At 38.1% G+C, this 16,579-nt stretch overlaps 1 protein-coding gene across 6 annotated transcripts in view; it reads left to right on the top strand.

Moving 5' to 3' along the window:
- Positions 1-16,579, top strand: part of TBCK (TBC1 domain containing kinase) — a 95,889-nt gene that overhangs the window by 24,364 nt on the left and 54,946 nt on the right. For 5 of the 6 annotated variants that reach the window (XM_065837823.2, XM_071808214.1, XM_071808213.1 and 2 more), the window contains 9 exons: positions 6,320-6,434; positions 7,006-7,079; positions 8,175-8,316; positions 9,568-9,628; positions 10,644-10,705; positions 11,494-11,555; positions 12,255-12,403; positions 13,362-13,500; positions 14,865-14,964. In XM_065837823.2, coding sequence (XP_065693895.1) covers positions 6,320-6,434; positions 7,006-7,079; positions 8,175-8,316; positions 9,568-9,628; positions 10,644-10,705; positions 11,494-11,555; positions 12,255-12,403; positions 13,362-13,500; positions 14,865-14,964 — 904 coding nt within the window. Of the gene's footprint in view, positions 1-564; positions 580-6,319; positions 6,435-7,005; positions 7,080-8,174; positions 8,317-9,567; positions 9,629-10,643; positions 10,706-11,493; positions 11,556-12,254; positions 12,404-13,361; positions 13,501-14,864; positions 14,965-16,579 lie in introns of those variants that run through there. The other variant, XM_071808212.1, reaches the window with a different exon arrangement.

Here is a 16,579-nt window from a genome sequence, read left to right on the forward strand (position 1 = left end):
AGTTCGTTTTTGTTATCAATTTCCTCTTGCCTTGAGTTGCCATTGCACTGATCTACATATCCCACACTCATCTACATATGTGTTTTCAGTAGGTAGAAAAATTACAGGACTGTCCATGGTTAAGTAGATTATGAGACTTTCCAGTGGGGCCTGTGTTCGTTTCACTAGATAAAACACTCTTATTCAAAATAGTCCATTAAGTATCGATAGCACCATCTATACTTTCCAGGCACAGCTTTCTTCCTTCTACAAAATGGATTAAATGTTCCATGTTGACTGTTACAATAGTGGAAAAGCAAGTGAAATTTATGACTGGCCATAACCAGTTAAAAATACCACCAATGCATTTGTAACTACCAGAAATACTTCTGCTCTCCCCAAGGTTTTACTGCTGCCTCCGCTTTGCCTCCAGTCCCAGTTCTCCTTGCTCCTCTGTTGCTGTCCAGGTACATCTCTGTGTTCTGGCTAACTACACTGTAATAGCGACAGCTACCTGGATCAAAATCATCAAATGGAAGATTGTTTTGTCTAGGAGAAGGCAGGGCTAGAGACAGGACACAGACAGGAAGATCTTTTGAGGTATCTGATTACTCTTTCATGTTAAACTAGTTTCCTGCACCACTGAAGAAGCATGGAGATGATATATTTCCAGCTAATGCAGTTCTGTTAAAGATGATGGATCCCCTGAGTTCATGTGCAGATTGGCATTAATTTTCCTCTAAACTGGAGGAAAAGGAACTTGTGTGAAGCTGTAACTTCCATGACAGTGGCATAAATGCTGAAATTCTCTCTTCATTGTTTCTCCTGTTGGAATTCTTCTATTCCAACAGTTTAATAGGTCAAGTGTCGTGACCCCACCCATCTCCAATTTCAAGCTGTATGATGTACAGTCCTCTTGTTTTACCTATTCAAGATGTTCTGCATCAAGTAGTTTTTATTTTCCCTTCAGCACTTTGTGGTATATGCAGGGACTACTGCTGATGGCTGTCAAATGCATTGTTTCCAAAATCACTTCTTACTCTGGTGTTAAGCAATTGTTTTCTTTTCTTGAAACTGAAATTTAAAGTTGGCTTTCTGGGAGTTAGAGACACAGACCACCATGAAGAGATAAAAGAGTAATGAGATCTTACCAACAGAATACTTGATGGCTGTGAATTTCTGCAGTAACTCATGGGTCGTATTCTGTGAACATGAATGAAAGACTTGGAATAATGGATATCCTGTTAAAAGAGCTGTTGAGGCTTGCAGGGGTTACTTCACATTCTGACATTATCAGATGTGATGCTCAGGAGCCAAACTTTTTGTTTGTTTCATTTACTCAGATGCAAGCTTGGGTTAAAGAGGCTGGAAGCCAGGAGAGTATCAGGGAACATTTGCATTTGCTTGCTCTGTTTTCTCTCTCTCCTTGGCATCCGCCTGTCATCGTTTTTGGAAACAGGATACTGGTCTCAAATTGTTTTGGGTCTGACCTAGTATGACCATTTGTAGGGCATAGAAGACCAGTAGTTTTACCTAAAATGTAAAGAGGGAGTTGCAGAAAGTGGTTTGCTCCTAGAGCATCCTATCTTAGAGTCCAGCTTCCTACTTTTACAAGCAGCTGAATTATCGTTCCAATTAATAATCAGGACTAACAAATTAATAAATAACCATTCAAACTGAATAAAACATAGGTAGTATTGTTGTTTGGGTTTTGTGTTTTGTTTGTTACTGTTTTGTTGGGGGGGGTTGTAGGTTTTTTGTTTGTTTTAAATTCAGAACCCCATCTTTCTGTCAAACTTTCTAATTTCTCAATGTGGTTCCAGCCTTTATTATTTGATCTTGTGCTTATGTTGACCTATGGCTTGGGCAATTCCCCGTAGATGTTTTTTCCCAGGTACTGCTCTGTCACTGCTGGGTGAGTATGCTCACTCTTAGCTCTCCATTCCACTCTTTTAGGGGCTTATTTTCTTTACTTGGTTCATGATAAAACCTTTTTTCCCCCTCTTTCTCTTTGTTAATATCTGCTCCTTTTGCAGAAAGGTAAGACTCTCAGTAAGCTAGTTTCTTTTGGTACAATTTCCCCTTTCACCCTGTTCCAGAAGCTGTTTTCAGTCAGATGTAAGATTTTAGTGAGCATACTAAGGAGAATATATTTTTTTTCCTCTGTCTGGTCAAAAAATGACAAAAGTGTCCTAAGCAATCAGATTATTTCATCAGTGGGTTTGCAGCACCACAAGAGATTGAAACTCCACTAAAACATCTGTTTCCTGACAGGTTAGGTTCATTATTCTTGAAGTAAACTTCCAGAAAACAGCTTTGTGGCCTTACCAGTAAGAACTCAACAGGCTGGAGATCAGGCTGACTGCTAAGTGGAAAAGTTAATGGTTTTTGTGAAGGCACAATGCAGCCACCTGTGTACTATTACAGTGTGGAAATTAGTCATTTGTCTGGTATAGCTTTTGGTCTGCAAAATTCTGGAGGTAATAAAACAATCCTCATTTTTGTGGGTTTTTAAGTCATCTTCCCTTCTCCCTCCACCCACAAATGCCACGCACATGCCTCTCTTAACCATGCTGGCTTTATAAGCTGGCAGAACTTGCTTATATCAACCTGCTATTGGTTTTAGTGCTTATATTATTTTAATTCTTTATTTCTAGAGTGAAGGAACGTAAAATGGCCCCTTTTTCTTTCTTCTTCTCCAATCCAGGAAAAAGCAGGCAATTATTAAATCCAAGTGCTTTGATTTTACATCGGTGTGCAATCCTTTCACTTGAAGAAAATCCTTTTTCAAAAGCCTACCTAAACAGGCTACAGCTAAGTGGATTTCTTGGTGTGCAGACTGAAGCCTGGTCCTTGAAAAAGTGTTGGCAGTTGTAGAGAGATCATGCCTTTTTTTCTGTGAAGTATTCGTTTTGCAGAGAAACTCCTGTTTCTTCTTTCTCCTGTTGGGGGAAAGGAAAAGAGCCTTAAAGCTTTGTCTTGTTAGAAGATGTGGGAACCCGAAGTAGAGCCCTGTCGGATCTGCCAGTTCTCAAAGTGCATCTCGCTTTCATGGTTTCACTTACTGCTTCCTCCCGTATCTACCTTGAACAGTGGAATGATTTGCTTCACAACAGTTTCAAGTCACAACCATGATGATCAGCTACTGAGATGAACGGGGTGTTTTGTGCCACGCATCTGTCATTACGGCTCTCATTAGTCAGTGGTGTAGCATGGTTGCTGCCATGCCTCCATTTTGCTGCCTTTTCTCCTCTGTAGTTTCTAAGGCTTTTGCTGTTGTTTTTGTCCTCCTGTTAAAGGAGGGTGCTGAAACCTCTGTAGCTCAGGAGCTCCAGTGGCTAAACCTTTCCTCTAAATCTGTCCTAGTTTGACGCTGGCTAGTCTATTGAAAAACAGACTTCCAGTTAATCAGGGGAAAAGTTTCTGAATCTGCTCAGAGCTCCCTGCCAACATTGGTTAGGGTAAATGTCATCCTCACTTAGGGCTTTGTTTTCTTTTTCTTTTTTTTCTTTTTAAAGCTCAGCTTAACCTGAAGCCTGGAGGCAGCTCCAAGAGTGCACCTTCTGCATTTGCACAACCCCACTGCAATCACAGAATCACAAAATGTCACTGATTGGTAGGGACCTCAAAAGCTCATCCAGTCCAACCCCCTGCCGGAGCAGGAACACCCAGATGAGGTTCCACAGGAAGGTGTCCAGGCGGGTTTGAATGTCTGCAGAGAAGGAGACTCCACAACCCCTCTGGGCAGCTTGGTCCAGTGTCTGTCACCCTCACTGTGAAGAAGTTTCTTCTCAAATTTAAATGAAACCTTCTGTGTTCCAGTTTGTACCCATTACCTCTTGTCTTATCATTGGTTGTCAGCGAGAAGAGCCTGGCTCCATCCTCCTGACACTCACCCTTTACATATTTATAAACATTAATGAGGTCACCCCTCAGTCTCCTCCAAGCTAAAGATCCCCAGCTCCCTCAGCCTTTCCTCATAAGGGAGATGCTCCACTTCCTTCAGCATCTTTGTTGCCCTGCGCTGGACTCTCTCCAGCAGTTCCCTGTCCTTCTGGAACTGAGAGGCCCAGAACTGCAGCATTGCTGGTGACTGTATGAACTTGGAGAGAGATGAACCCCACTGAAGCGAGGGGGTAGCCTTGGTGCTCCTCTCCAGGGAGTCCCAGCAAGGGACTGCTGCTGAACTTGGCCCTGGGGAGTTTAACACAAGGAGATCTCTTGTGCTCAATAACAGTAATGAGTGTTGCTAAGTTCTCAGGACCTTGGCAATGAAATGAAAATCGCATAGGTAATAACCACAAACAATGTGTTTTACCTAATGAATTGAATAAGAACTAGTTAATGTGCGGCAGCAGTATGAAGAAGTTGTGCAGAGTCCCCTCTCTCCTGGGAGATGGTATCCGTGCTTCAGCTGAAGGGTGAAGTTCATGGCTGAAGGCTTCGCCCAGCAGGGTGGCATCAAGAGCTTGAGAAAATTGAGGATTACGTGTAATGAAAAAATACTTATCATTCATGTGTTGCTGGTTGTTGTAATGCCGTGGAGGTTTCATCTTAAATTGCAAGAGAACATGGAGAATAAATGGGTAGCTGAGGGCCCCTAGTGCCACTAGAGAACACTGCACTCCTCGGGCACATCAGCCACAAAATTGCACTTTGTATTTACTTTTATTTTTTAATATAAAGAAACGCTTTTTAGGCTAAAATACCTCATGATGTACTAATCGTTCCTATGTAATTGTTTCCTTACTAGAAACATGAATTCTTTCTTCATCATTTGTTTTTCATGTCTTGTTTTGCAAAGCTGTGCAAAAAGTGAGAGAGAAGATTCTGTTTGCAACCATTATTGTTAATATTTATGTTGCAGGGAAAAAAACGTATATGTGGAAGCCAAAGGATTGTAAGGAACATTTTTTGCTGCAGTTACAGATCTGCCCAAGAATGACTGGGAGGAAACGCCACAGAGCCAGGGGTGTCTGATGCTGTGGTGAGAGTGGGAGGGATGGGGAAGGAAAAGTGCCAGTGAGGGAGGAGCGTGATAGTTGTGGGGTTTTGCTTTGGTTTCGTGGTTATTAGCCCTGTGGTTTTGGTTGAACTGCTGAGACCTTGAGAATCGCTTCCAAATGCTGTGGGCTGAGATGCAGCAGTGTGGACATGTGTTAGAATAGGTTCTCTTTGTGCTTAAAATTTAATTTAAACGTGTATATTCGCAACTAGTGTAAAGTAGTACAGAGCTCTCCTTTTGGGAAAAAGGTTAGAGTTTAAAGAAGAGCTCCATGTAAGATAACTTAATGGTGGCCTTAGACTATTATGAAAATGGAACTGTATTTCTGTGTTGCCCTAGTCACAGAATTTGTTGAAGTTGTGGCTTTTGTCAAAATCTACCTATTTACTGTTGTGACAAAGTTTTGGCATTCAAACAGGTATGAATAGCAGCAAATAAAGCTTTAGTAAAGAAATTAATTTTGGTATTTGCTTTGTTTTCTGGACATTTTGTAAACGAGTGTCTTCAGAGATAAAGTTGCCAGTCAGGCCTGAAATGTGGTCTGAGGGAGAACGGGTGGGAGATGAGGAGGATAAAAAGTTAAATGGAATCTCTCTTGGGGGACACTAGATCTGTGCCTTTTGTTCTTATTTTGGGTGCACTGTGGAAGTCTAATACTGCTGGTCTCTGTGTGAATTCCTGTTTACTTGTTCACAGAAACTGCTCTTTAGGGCTGTCAGTTCTTATGGTAAATGATAACTTTTGTCAAAATACATAGTTATGTCAAAGTGGTTTGGATGGTGAACTTGGTCATTTCTCTCCAAAGATGGAAAGGTTGATGCTTCCAAGTTCTAAAGCAGAAAATGAAGTTTTCAGATGACCAAAGACTATAGGTGTGATGTAACCGAGTCTCTACACGATCTTCTGGATAAGCTCCAGTTAACATCTGAGTTTCAAACACTTTTGTTCAGTTGAACTTTTCTATGAACATCAATATCAGACTTAAAAAGAACAAATAAAAATAAAGGAAGGTTGAGATATTTTTTTTCCCAGTTAGCTGAGGTATAGATCATAGTTTCTGTCACAGAGAATATGTTATGTCACAGTTTTCTGCTGTTTCTTCAGGACAAGTTCAGGGTGAAGAAATGTAGTTGTGGGATATTGAGGAGCTGTGTATGGCACTGAATGTATCCTACCACATTCATTGTTTGTCTCTTAAACCATTCTGGAATCATAAATGTTTCACTTTCATTTGGAGTAGCTGTGGAACTCTCTCTACATTTTTACAAATTAAAAAGGGAAGTATTCAGTATAGCATGTTCTTTTATCTTTTTTTTTTTTCCTGTTTTTTTGCAGTTCTTCAAGGATCTTATGCATTGCGTATGAGGTTTTGCAAGGTTTGCAATATATGAACAAACATGGAATGGTCCACCGAGCACTATCTCCTTGCAATATTCTTTTGGATCGAAAGGTACAACTTCAGGAATAAATCTGGTTTGGTTTGGTTTTTGGTTTTGCTTCTTGCTGCCAACAAGTAGCAAGCTCTTGTATATCATATATGGAGACTCCTCAGAATAAAAGCCAGTGCCTGAAAAACTTGATTGTTTGAAATAAGTGTTGATACAGTTAAGGAGAGCAAGATAGTAATGAGTTGACAGGAAGGATTGGAGGAGCAAGGCAAATAGAAAAGGTGAGGGAATAGCGGCGATGTTTATGTAGATCTAGGATTCAAACAGGATTTTGAACAGTTTTGGAACAGGAAAAATATTCAATTTTAATTTGCTGAAAACATACTGTAACTGGAAAAGTACTGGTTTTCGTGTGTATTCCAAACAACATGAATACCTAATGCTCTTGGAAAGTTAAAGCATTAGAAATAAGCACCTTATTAACTTGCAGTGGACTTTTGTGCAATAGGTTTTTTGTCAGTATCTGTCTTCTGACAGATAATGTAACTTGAAATGCCTTTTTTTAAAATTTAAACATAGATTCTTCCAACGTTGGATTCTGCTGCTATTGATTACATATTTTTTCCTTTCCAGGGACATGTGAAATTGGCTAAATTTGGCCTCTACCATATGACTGGTCAAGGTGTTGATGTTGATTTTCCTATAGGGTAAGGATGTAGCTACACAATACAAATGTCTTGGGGGTGTATTTTTTCAGAAAATATATTTATGTTTTGAGAAATAATCTTTAAAAATATGTTGTATGCACAGGGTTCTAACAGATTGTGGCTTTAATTAGTGTATGTTGCATATACACCTTACACAGAAACTTCTGATAATGTCTCTGAAGAAGTTGTCATCTGGCTAAGTGAAATTAATGAGAGACAGAGAATTGGTACCGTGCAAACATGTTACTGTAGCTATATGATGTTGATACTTATTGCCCAAATTTGTCTTCAAATGCTAGCAGCTGCCTGTGTCTTGGATTCTGGAGGTACAATCTGATTTCATATTTAGGAAAAAACACAATCAGTGCTTCACTCTTGCACACCACTGTAGGCCTCTTGTCTTTTTATCATTTTATGATTTCTTTTCAAGTGATCTTAGTGTCTAGCCGAAGTGCCATGCTTCGGTGGAGTGTTTCCTTGCCACTCTTTGGTTTTTTTGGAGGTGTCTTGTTGTTTACAATGGAAATACTGAACTGATTCTTAAAGACATCCTCAAAATGAATAGTGATGTGTCCCTTCAAAAGGGGATTTTTAGATTTTTAGATTTTTTTTAAGTATTAGAATGAATTGTTGACAGAAAAAGTGACAATGTTATTTGAAAATGATGTAGCAGCAGGTAAATTGTGTCCTCAACACCTTTTGTTACTTTTTTTACAAATTCAAAAGTTATTTGATGCAACACTGTCAATGGAGAGGAATATGGCCAGCACCCCCAAATATGGGCCTAGGATACATTTGTTTGATATACTAGTGCTGAAACTCAATATACGTTTTCTTTGAGATATGTACGCGTGCTGTTTTGAAAGCTACTGTTATTTCCTCTCATGAAAAAGGCAGGGATTTGACCTTTTATGTATTTTGGAATTGAAGTGAAACTTTGCTGCAACATGTAGATTTTGACTGAATCAACTAGAACAATCTGCATTGCTATGAATTCTAGTTTCTCAGAATGCAAAATTTATTTTGGTTACTGTACCTGAAGCAAAGGGGTTTTGGACAGACAGGGTGTTACTTAATGTTGCTGCATCTTTCTAGGTACCCATCGTATTTGGCACCTGAAGTAATTGCACAGGGAATAGTCAAACCAAACGATCATACTCAGTGTGAGAAGCCTCTGCCTTCTGGCCCTAAATCAGATCTGTGGTCTCTTGGTATAATACTATTTGAGCTCTGCATGGTATGTAAGAGGATAATTCTCTTGATTGTGACTCTTGGGGAATCATTACATTAACTTGATTGCTCTTGAGTGTGGAGTTAATGACACTTTACCTATCACCGGAGTCCAAATATCAGAATATGTTAGTTAGCATTCTTACCTGGACAGGATTGGTGGCGATTTAAGTAGCAAAATGCGTATTGGCTTGGTGTGAGTATGTATGTTAACCATGAAGGGCAGCTGCCTGTTCAGACGCAGCGATGCAGCTGCATGATCAGATTCTTAGCAAGGAATGGCTTCTGAACTAAGAAGTCTCTCTAGATAATTTGTTGTATTAGTTGTGCTTTTAAGCATGAAATAAGCATTGCTGTCATGCCCTCATTCTCCTTGGAAATGATGAGTAACTAATAAAGTTTCATGGAAGGGAATAAAAGGGAGAATCTGCCTTAAAGACCTTCAACACAGAATTAAGGGTTTATTTGGAAAACGCTTATTTGACTCTAGAAGTTGAAATAAATTATGACATCCTAATCTTTACTATTCATATATATGTTAAACTGGACTTCTTTAATTTGAAGACAGCAACGTTCTGTAGGGAGGTGTGATCTAGCAAATACTTCAATATTGATATTTAGTCTTATTACGTAAGATAACTAAATTAGCAGAAAATTGCATAACCAAGAACCTATTTTATACAGTGATTAGATCAAGACATTGGAAATAGTCTTTTTGTATATTCTGCTCTTCTTTAATTTTGCACACTGTTCGTTATTTATTCTTTTGAATAAGTACATTTTTTAAAAAAATGTAATAGTGCTGGTTTTTGAAACACATTTAAAGGGCTTTTGAGATGCCTCTTCAAAAGCACTTGTGCAATAATACAAGCTATGATTATTACCATATTTAGTAATTAATTACCATTGTTGATGCTCAGATTGGAAAAAATAAAGTTTTTGAAACCCTATTACTGAATTAATAATAAACCTGCAGGTTTGCTAAGGCAGCTTGAGGCTTTGTGTTGCATATTTTGGGGGGGGTTGCATTTGTTCTAGTTAAAAGATGTTATCATGCCTTTTTTTTTTTTTTGTGACGGCATGAAACTGTTTCTACTCTAGTTGGGGTAAATAATGCTTTCCAGCAGTTTTTTCCAAATCTAAAATTCATGTGTAGAAGCTTTTTTCACTGTCTTTGTATATAGATGGGTATGTAGGTTATCTAAATATTTTTACATAATACCATTCAACTGTTGATTTGATTTTGTTATTCATTTAGGGGAGAAAATTATTCCAGAGTTTGGAGATAGCAGAAAGATTGAAATTTATAATTATGTTAGGTAAGTAGCACAAAATCAGTTTTTAAACTTTCCAAGCAGTTCTATAATAAGAACTTTACAGATGAGTCAGCTTGTGATTCTCAGACCTAAGGCACTTTATCTTCTTTAGCTTTCCTCTCTAGAATTAAATAGACATGTGAAGCATGGTTGCTTGTCTAGAGAAGATAGAGAGGTGGGTGTCAGGAAAAATAACTTTCCAGAAGAACTCTGAGTATGTTAGAGTCAGGGCAAACTGTCAAAAACCATGCTCAGGAAAGGTAGTCATTTGGATGGTTATTTGTTGGTTTGTGTTGCAGGAGGTTTCTGAAATGAGTTAGGAATTGTGTGACACTAAAGAAAACTGTGCCCTGCACTGGCTGTGCTTGTGCACCAAATCCAAGCAGGGAGAAGCAGGACTTGAATAGGAAGGCAGAAAACAAGAAGAGAGCTGAGGAGCCTCTTACTGGATACAGCCTTTTGTGTCTGCCTTCACCTACAAATTATAAAACATTACTGTAGATGTGGAATTTTTGCTTCATGTAAATGAGTCTGGAAGCGGGACTATTTTGTGGCTTCTTAAACGTGATTTCTTGTGGGGTTTATGTATGAACCATGGAAGGGAAGGGCATGATTTTGCAATTTGAAGCGTTATCAGTAAATTGTTAGAAACCAGAGTGAATAGTAACACTGTTGAAGTTAGTTACTGTCAATAGAAACATCTTTATCATTCAACGGTTAGTGCTTGGGTGCTGAAATTCTGATTGTTTTGGTAACTGAAGCATTTCAGTCACCTTCAAATTGAATGCAAGCTACTGGTAACCTTTATCCACTGAAAAACATTCATGTCCCGACTTGGGAATTATTGTTTTCAATATTTCTAATTTTGAAAATTCGCTTTCAGGGGATGTGGCAATGTCAATAAAGAGCCAAAGTTAAGTGTGTTTTTGTTGGAGTGGGGTTTCATCTGATATCCTGTGTAATTGGTATCATTTTTTCATAGTCTTCTATTTTTTATTGTTCTGTTTGTTTTTCAAAGGCTGTGTAGATGATATTGTAACTGTATTGGCTGAAGAACATGGTTGCCTTGATATTATTAAGGTTTGTGGAACTGATTTGCTCTTTCATGCTGCCTTATCCAAAACATTTTGTTATTAGTGCATTGTATTTCACATATATATGTATAAATATACACACACATATAAACTTATTTGGTCACCTGTTGTATTGCAGTATGAGGAAAAAAATTGAAGTCTAAACTATGTATCAAAGATCCTTTCAAGTAGCCAGTATTGGTAATATTCATTCTTTCCTAAAATTACTGTCAATCTCGGTAAATATTTATGCTCTCTGAATAGTTCAATAAGCTTTAAATTTTCTTTGAAGTACGGGGAGCTTAAGTATTTTTCTTCTAGAAATTTCCTCTTCTGTCTGGTCCACTTTACACGTTCTGATAAAGTAGGTTTATAGAATTCAAATCCTTCCCACCTCCAAAATTAATCACTGAATTGTAGTGCCTGTATATTTCTGAGACACTGTGTAAAAGGATTCTGACCATTAGCAGAACAGAGTTCCCAGGTACTGCACTGCATCAAGCTGGGTACAGAATATCTAATTTAAAAAATAAAAAGTTGCATACGTTGCAAACTCTTTTGATACTTTTTTATTATTATTCTTATTTTCTCCCCAAAGCAAATGCAGGGTTGGAGGGTGAGAAGAACTCCTTCCCAACACTTTGGTGTCACACAGCTGACCTCATAGGTGTAGGTGTGAAATTTTATTGCCCTCAAAGGAATAGCCTGTATGTTAAAAGTTAAGTATGAGCTAAGTGGCTTCCTGAATTAAGATGGTAATAAACCAAATTTCTCCATATTTTTCTTATGTTCCAGGACCTTTCTGAAAATATTGTAGCTCTACTGAAGAAATGCCTTACATTCCAGCCTTCTAAGAGGCGAGTATTCAGTTCAGATGCCCAGGAAACGCTGCTGTGATACCAGGAAATTATAAGACTTGTTTGCTGAACCTATTCGGAATACTGATTTGTGCTACTTATAAGAAATTCTTGGTTTTGTTGCTTTTCAGTGTTTAAAGGGAAGAATTGGAGAGGGTGGAAATCAAGGGTGCAAAACCTTGAGATCGAATCTGAGTATTTTGGGGGAAAACTACTCAGGCGTTTTTAGTTCTACATTCACAGCTTTTCCTGATTCCCTGTCTGGACGTTATTGGTTGTTACTTTAGTTCTGTTGTAGCCAGAATTAAGACCACTTTCTTCAAATCTCCTTCTTCCACCACAACCTCCTTTTGAAAACTGAAATATTCTTTTGTTCTTTAATCAAGGCTTTGCATTGGCATTTTTTCCGTCTCTGCTTAGCGGAGTTAAAGGGGAATTAATAAAATAGTTGCTATGTACATTAAATGAAGGTGAGATCTGAACTGGGGCTGTAAACAGACTGCGTGGTGTGGTGTGCATCATGAAACTAGTAGATTACAAAACTAGTAGACATTTTTGCTATTAGACTTTCTGAAATCCAATATAATTTAAAATAACTTGCTAGTATTTGTTACTGAGGACAAGGACATTTCTTACTGAAATGTAACGTTTTTGGAAACGCTTTACTTTTGATGTTTTTTACTCTTTTCTTCATTCAAGGCCAACTCCAGAGGAACTGTTACATGACAGTTTGTTCAGTGAAGTATCCTCGCTATATCCTCCCTTCCACAAACCTGCTGGTCTGTTCTCATCTTCTCCAAGGTGTGCGAATTTAACACTTCCTGAAGACATAAGTCAATTATGTAAAGGTAAAAGCAGGTGGTGGGATAAATGCAATTGGAGGGGGGAGGAAACTAAAACGTTTTTTGCATTTTCTATGGGTGCTTTGTTGGAGAGAAACTATTAAATGTTATAATACTACATTATTGTAATAAGTTGTTTAATGGGCAGAGATATGGGCAAACGTTTTGAGGGATGTGTGCAAGTCAGAAGAGGGCAACTTGAGTTTGTGCTTCAACTTCAGGGAATTATCAGTTATTAATATTCAAGTCCAGCTTGGAGTATCAGTATCATCGTTTGCCTTTGGAATTTGGTCATGTCCATGTACAAGGTAGTTTGTTTTTCACTAAGTTGTGCTGTGATTTGGTAACTGGGTTCTGCTGGATCGTAGCATGAGATGATTTTTGGAAGTATTGGAGAACTAAATCCTGTGAAAGAGATCACATTCTAGAATAAAAGACAACTTTTCTAATTTTTAAAACTACAGTATGCTGAAAGTGTTACTGTTCTTAAGTCCTCATTGACTTTTTCTGAATAACTTAGAGATTTCTGCATGTTTAGAAAATCTCATTATACAATTTTTGGAGACTAAGATTTTATACCTTGTAAGTATGGGTATTGTGTGGGAGGGGAAGATAGATTATAACTACTCGCTATGATTCACTAGTTTTTGTTTGGTTTTGGATTTTAAGACACACGGGAAGTCCACACTTCAACCTATATCGCTGATTGGTTCCATTCTCTGGCACCAAGGCAAACTGCAGAAATATCTGCTTTTTTCTGACTTCTGCCCATCTGTTCTTTCCTTACATCTTCCTAAAGGGCACTTGTGAAGGGAAGATCCCTTTTCTTCTAACTTCACATTAAGCTGTAGGGCCTTTCATGCACAACAATTTTTGTTTTCAACAATATGTATTTAGAGCGGTAAGAAGAAATCCAAGCTGCCTAAAAACCTATAACTCTTTTTTATGTGGTTTTGCCTAATAGATGAAGATAATGATTACCTAGCAGAAAGATCAATTGAAGAGGTTTATTATCTCTGGTGTTTGGCTGGAGGAGACTTGGAGAAAGAACTTGTCAACAAGGAAATCATTCGATCAAAGCCACCTGTCTGCACACTTCCCAAGTAAGGAAGGAGAAGCACTTTAAGGGAAAGGAAGATGGATGGAGAAGACAAGTGATTCTGAGACAACATTTTGCTTTGGTTTTCAGTTTCAAGACCCATATGTATGAAAAATATTGAAAATAGTGTTTTTGAACAGCAGGAAATCGTGCCACTTCCCATCTTACCTGATTTAAGGCATTATTGCATGCCTTGTGTCTGTTGCCTACGTGCACTTTATATTGCTTTCTGAAATTTGAAGAAATGTAGGTGAAGTGCAAAATACTGAGCTGGACATTCTTAAGTTTAAAACGCTTTCCAATAGCTTTAAGTAAAAACATCTCATTGTGTCAACAGCATATTTGTAATTGTAATTTAATTTTATATGTTCTGTGGCAAATTGTCACATTCTGAATTCCCTTCACAGAGCAGCAGTGCTGAGTGGTCAACCCAATTATTCAGTAGATCGACTGATTACTTTTTCTTAAATGCATAGTTTCATGACTTATAATTTTGTAACAGCATTTTAGCCATTACTTACTTTTCTCTTACTCCTACACATATTGCAATTTTACGTGGTGAATTTATGTTCAAATCTACATTCTGATCTTCATAAGCCTACTGATGTGTTCGTATAGATCAGTTTGCTGGTTCTGGGTTTTAAAAACACGTGAAGTCGCTGTACAGCCAAAATATGCAGTATTTTGGAAAAAAGAAAAAAGCTGGAGCTACATTTTAAGTGATATTTTGGTCGTAAAATCAGTGTGAGATTTTGGGAGATTGCCTGTCTCTCTACCCATGGTGAATGCATGTGCTTTTGAATTATGAGGGGAAAACATTTTGCATCGTGCTAAATACCTTGGAGATGAGGTGGTAATTTCAAAAATACAATCTAACTCTTTCTTCTAAGTGATACTGGGAATGTCAGCTCCATTTCTGGAAATTAGTTTCATGCTGTCTGCTTTAAAAATATCACTAAATAGCCAACTTGTGTATCTATACTCTTCCTCGGATGCATTTGTATGCTTCGATGGAGTGCAGCAGAAAAGGTCTGGTTCAGACTTTTGCTTGTTTTTGTCATGGTGGGAAATGGCTTTCACATGCCAATAATGTTGTATATTTACCTTTCACAATCAGGTCAAGGCGTAAAAGGGAATATTAATCTCATACCCATATCTCATTAGAAAACTGGAAATGTGCCTTTTTATAGCAAAACCTGAATAAATTAAGGTGATTGTACGTTCCCCTGATAGCAGAACAAGTACAGTGTACTTCTAACAGCTAGTAGTTTGTTTTAAAGAAGAAACTGATTGATATAACTTTCTATGTTTTTCCAGCTCAAGTCTTATGTTATAAAAGAACTTGATTTTTTTTCCTCCCTTTTGAAGCTTTTTATTAGAAGACGGTGAGAGCTTTGGGCAAGGACGAGACAGAAGTTCCCTCCTAGATGACACAACTGTGACTTTGTCTCTGTGCCAGCTCCGAAACGTAAGAAGAACTTTGTAAACTTGTTCTTCTGTATTCACTGCAAAAACATTGTTTAAAGGGAATATGGAACAGCAACTTCTACTGCCATTCCTAGAAATGACCGTGTTATTGACTCTAAGAGAACACTTATTGGTGTCAGAGTCAGATTCTGATTTATGGTATTAAATTGCTTTGTCTGCAAAAACTTACTGTCACTCCATCCCCTTCCTGTGTCCCTCCCTTTTCCTTATTTTTGTGTAACTGCTTTGTTCTGGTGTAGCCCAAATAGTTCTGTAGTACCTGATATTCTCCACGATGGATAAAGTAACTGGATAGTGTCTTCCTGCATTCTTTAATTCCTGTCTGTAGGTGGCTCACAATATGTAAAAGAAATATCAGCTTGGTTCAGTTCAGTTCCTTAAAGGCTTTATACTTAAAGTTGGATACCAAGTTTCCAGGAGTTAGTTACTGATCTTTGGAATATATCTCCATTAACAACTAGTTCAAAAGCATTTTACCAAAATGCTGTAATGCAGTTGTCTTCCATCTTCAGCGGGAAAATCAACATATGATCATTGGTAATTTTGCCTGATGTAATGATCAGTTACAAGATTTACTGTGTATAATGTTTTAATTGTTCAGATATCTTTGCACATGTAGAGCTTTATTGCTGTAGAATTAGAAATCTATGCTGCACTCTTTGCAGCTTGCTCATTACAGTAGCTCATGCAATTTTGTCATGGGCTTTGTATAAAACCTTTCCAGATGATTACAGGGGTTAATACAGAAAGGAAGGTGACTCCTGATCTCTGCCACCGTTACCTTAATTTTGGAGGCAATGTGGCAAATACCATATAAACCTATTTCTTCAGTAGAATATTGCATTACTGCACACAAATGCATGAAAACCGACCAAAGAACTGGGTTATTTTGTGTGGTTGGTGGGCTGGGGGTGGAGGTTAAGAGTATGCAATAGCTATTTTAAAGGTGATCTGCACTGCAGCTCCTACTGTTCTTCCTACAAACAGGGAGCTTTCAAGGCTTTTAAAAAACTTTTTAAACTGTAATTTTGGGTATTGCTACCTCGTTCTATAAATGCAGCAGCAAATAAGTATATACTGAAGCTTCATTTTGGGGAAGATGCAAGCATGAACTTTGCAGTGTTAGTTGAAATAAATTTTTGAACTTTGCAATTCTTCAAACACCTTTCCTAGAGCAGAGCATGGTGCTTATAATCAAAAGAGGATCAGTACTGAATGAACTGAGAATGAACTGTTCAGTCAGTCCCAGGAGGAACAGGCTGTGTGCCATATGCCTTGAAGTTAGGGACTGAACTGCAAAACAGAGCACTGCAGGGAGGATGGTATTAAACATTAATCACAATGCACCAAAGATGTCTGAAAACTTCAGGCAAAAGTCCAGGCATGCTTGTCTGTCACCTTTCCAGAGAGTGTCTGTATTTCTGTGCGGCTTTCAGATGCTGCTATTAAAAGGAAATCAAATTTGCATAGCTCTTGAACTGATTTAAAATGTTAAACCAAGTTGGGCAGTTGCTTTGTAGCTGCTTGGATAGGAAGTCCATGTACCTAAATGAGGAAAAGAAAAGGAACTATGTCATACTATTGATCTATTAATC

Source organism: Patagioenas fasciata, chromosome 4 (assembly GCF_037038585.1).
Source record: "Patagioenas fasciata isolate bPatFas1 chromosome 4, bPatFas1.hap1, whole genome shotgun sequence".
Classification (NCBI taxonomy): Eukaryota; Metazoa; Chordata; class Aves; order Columbiformes; family Columbidae; genus Patagioenas; species Patagioenas fasciata.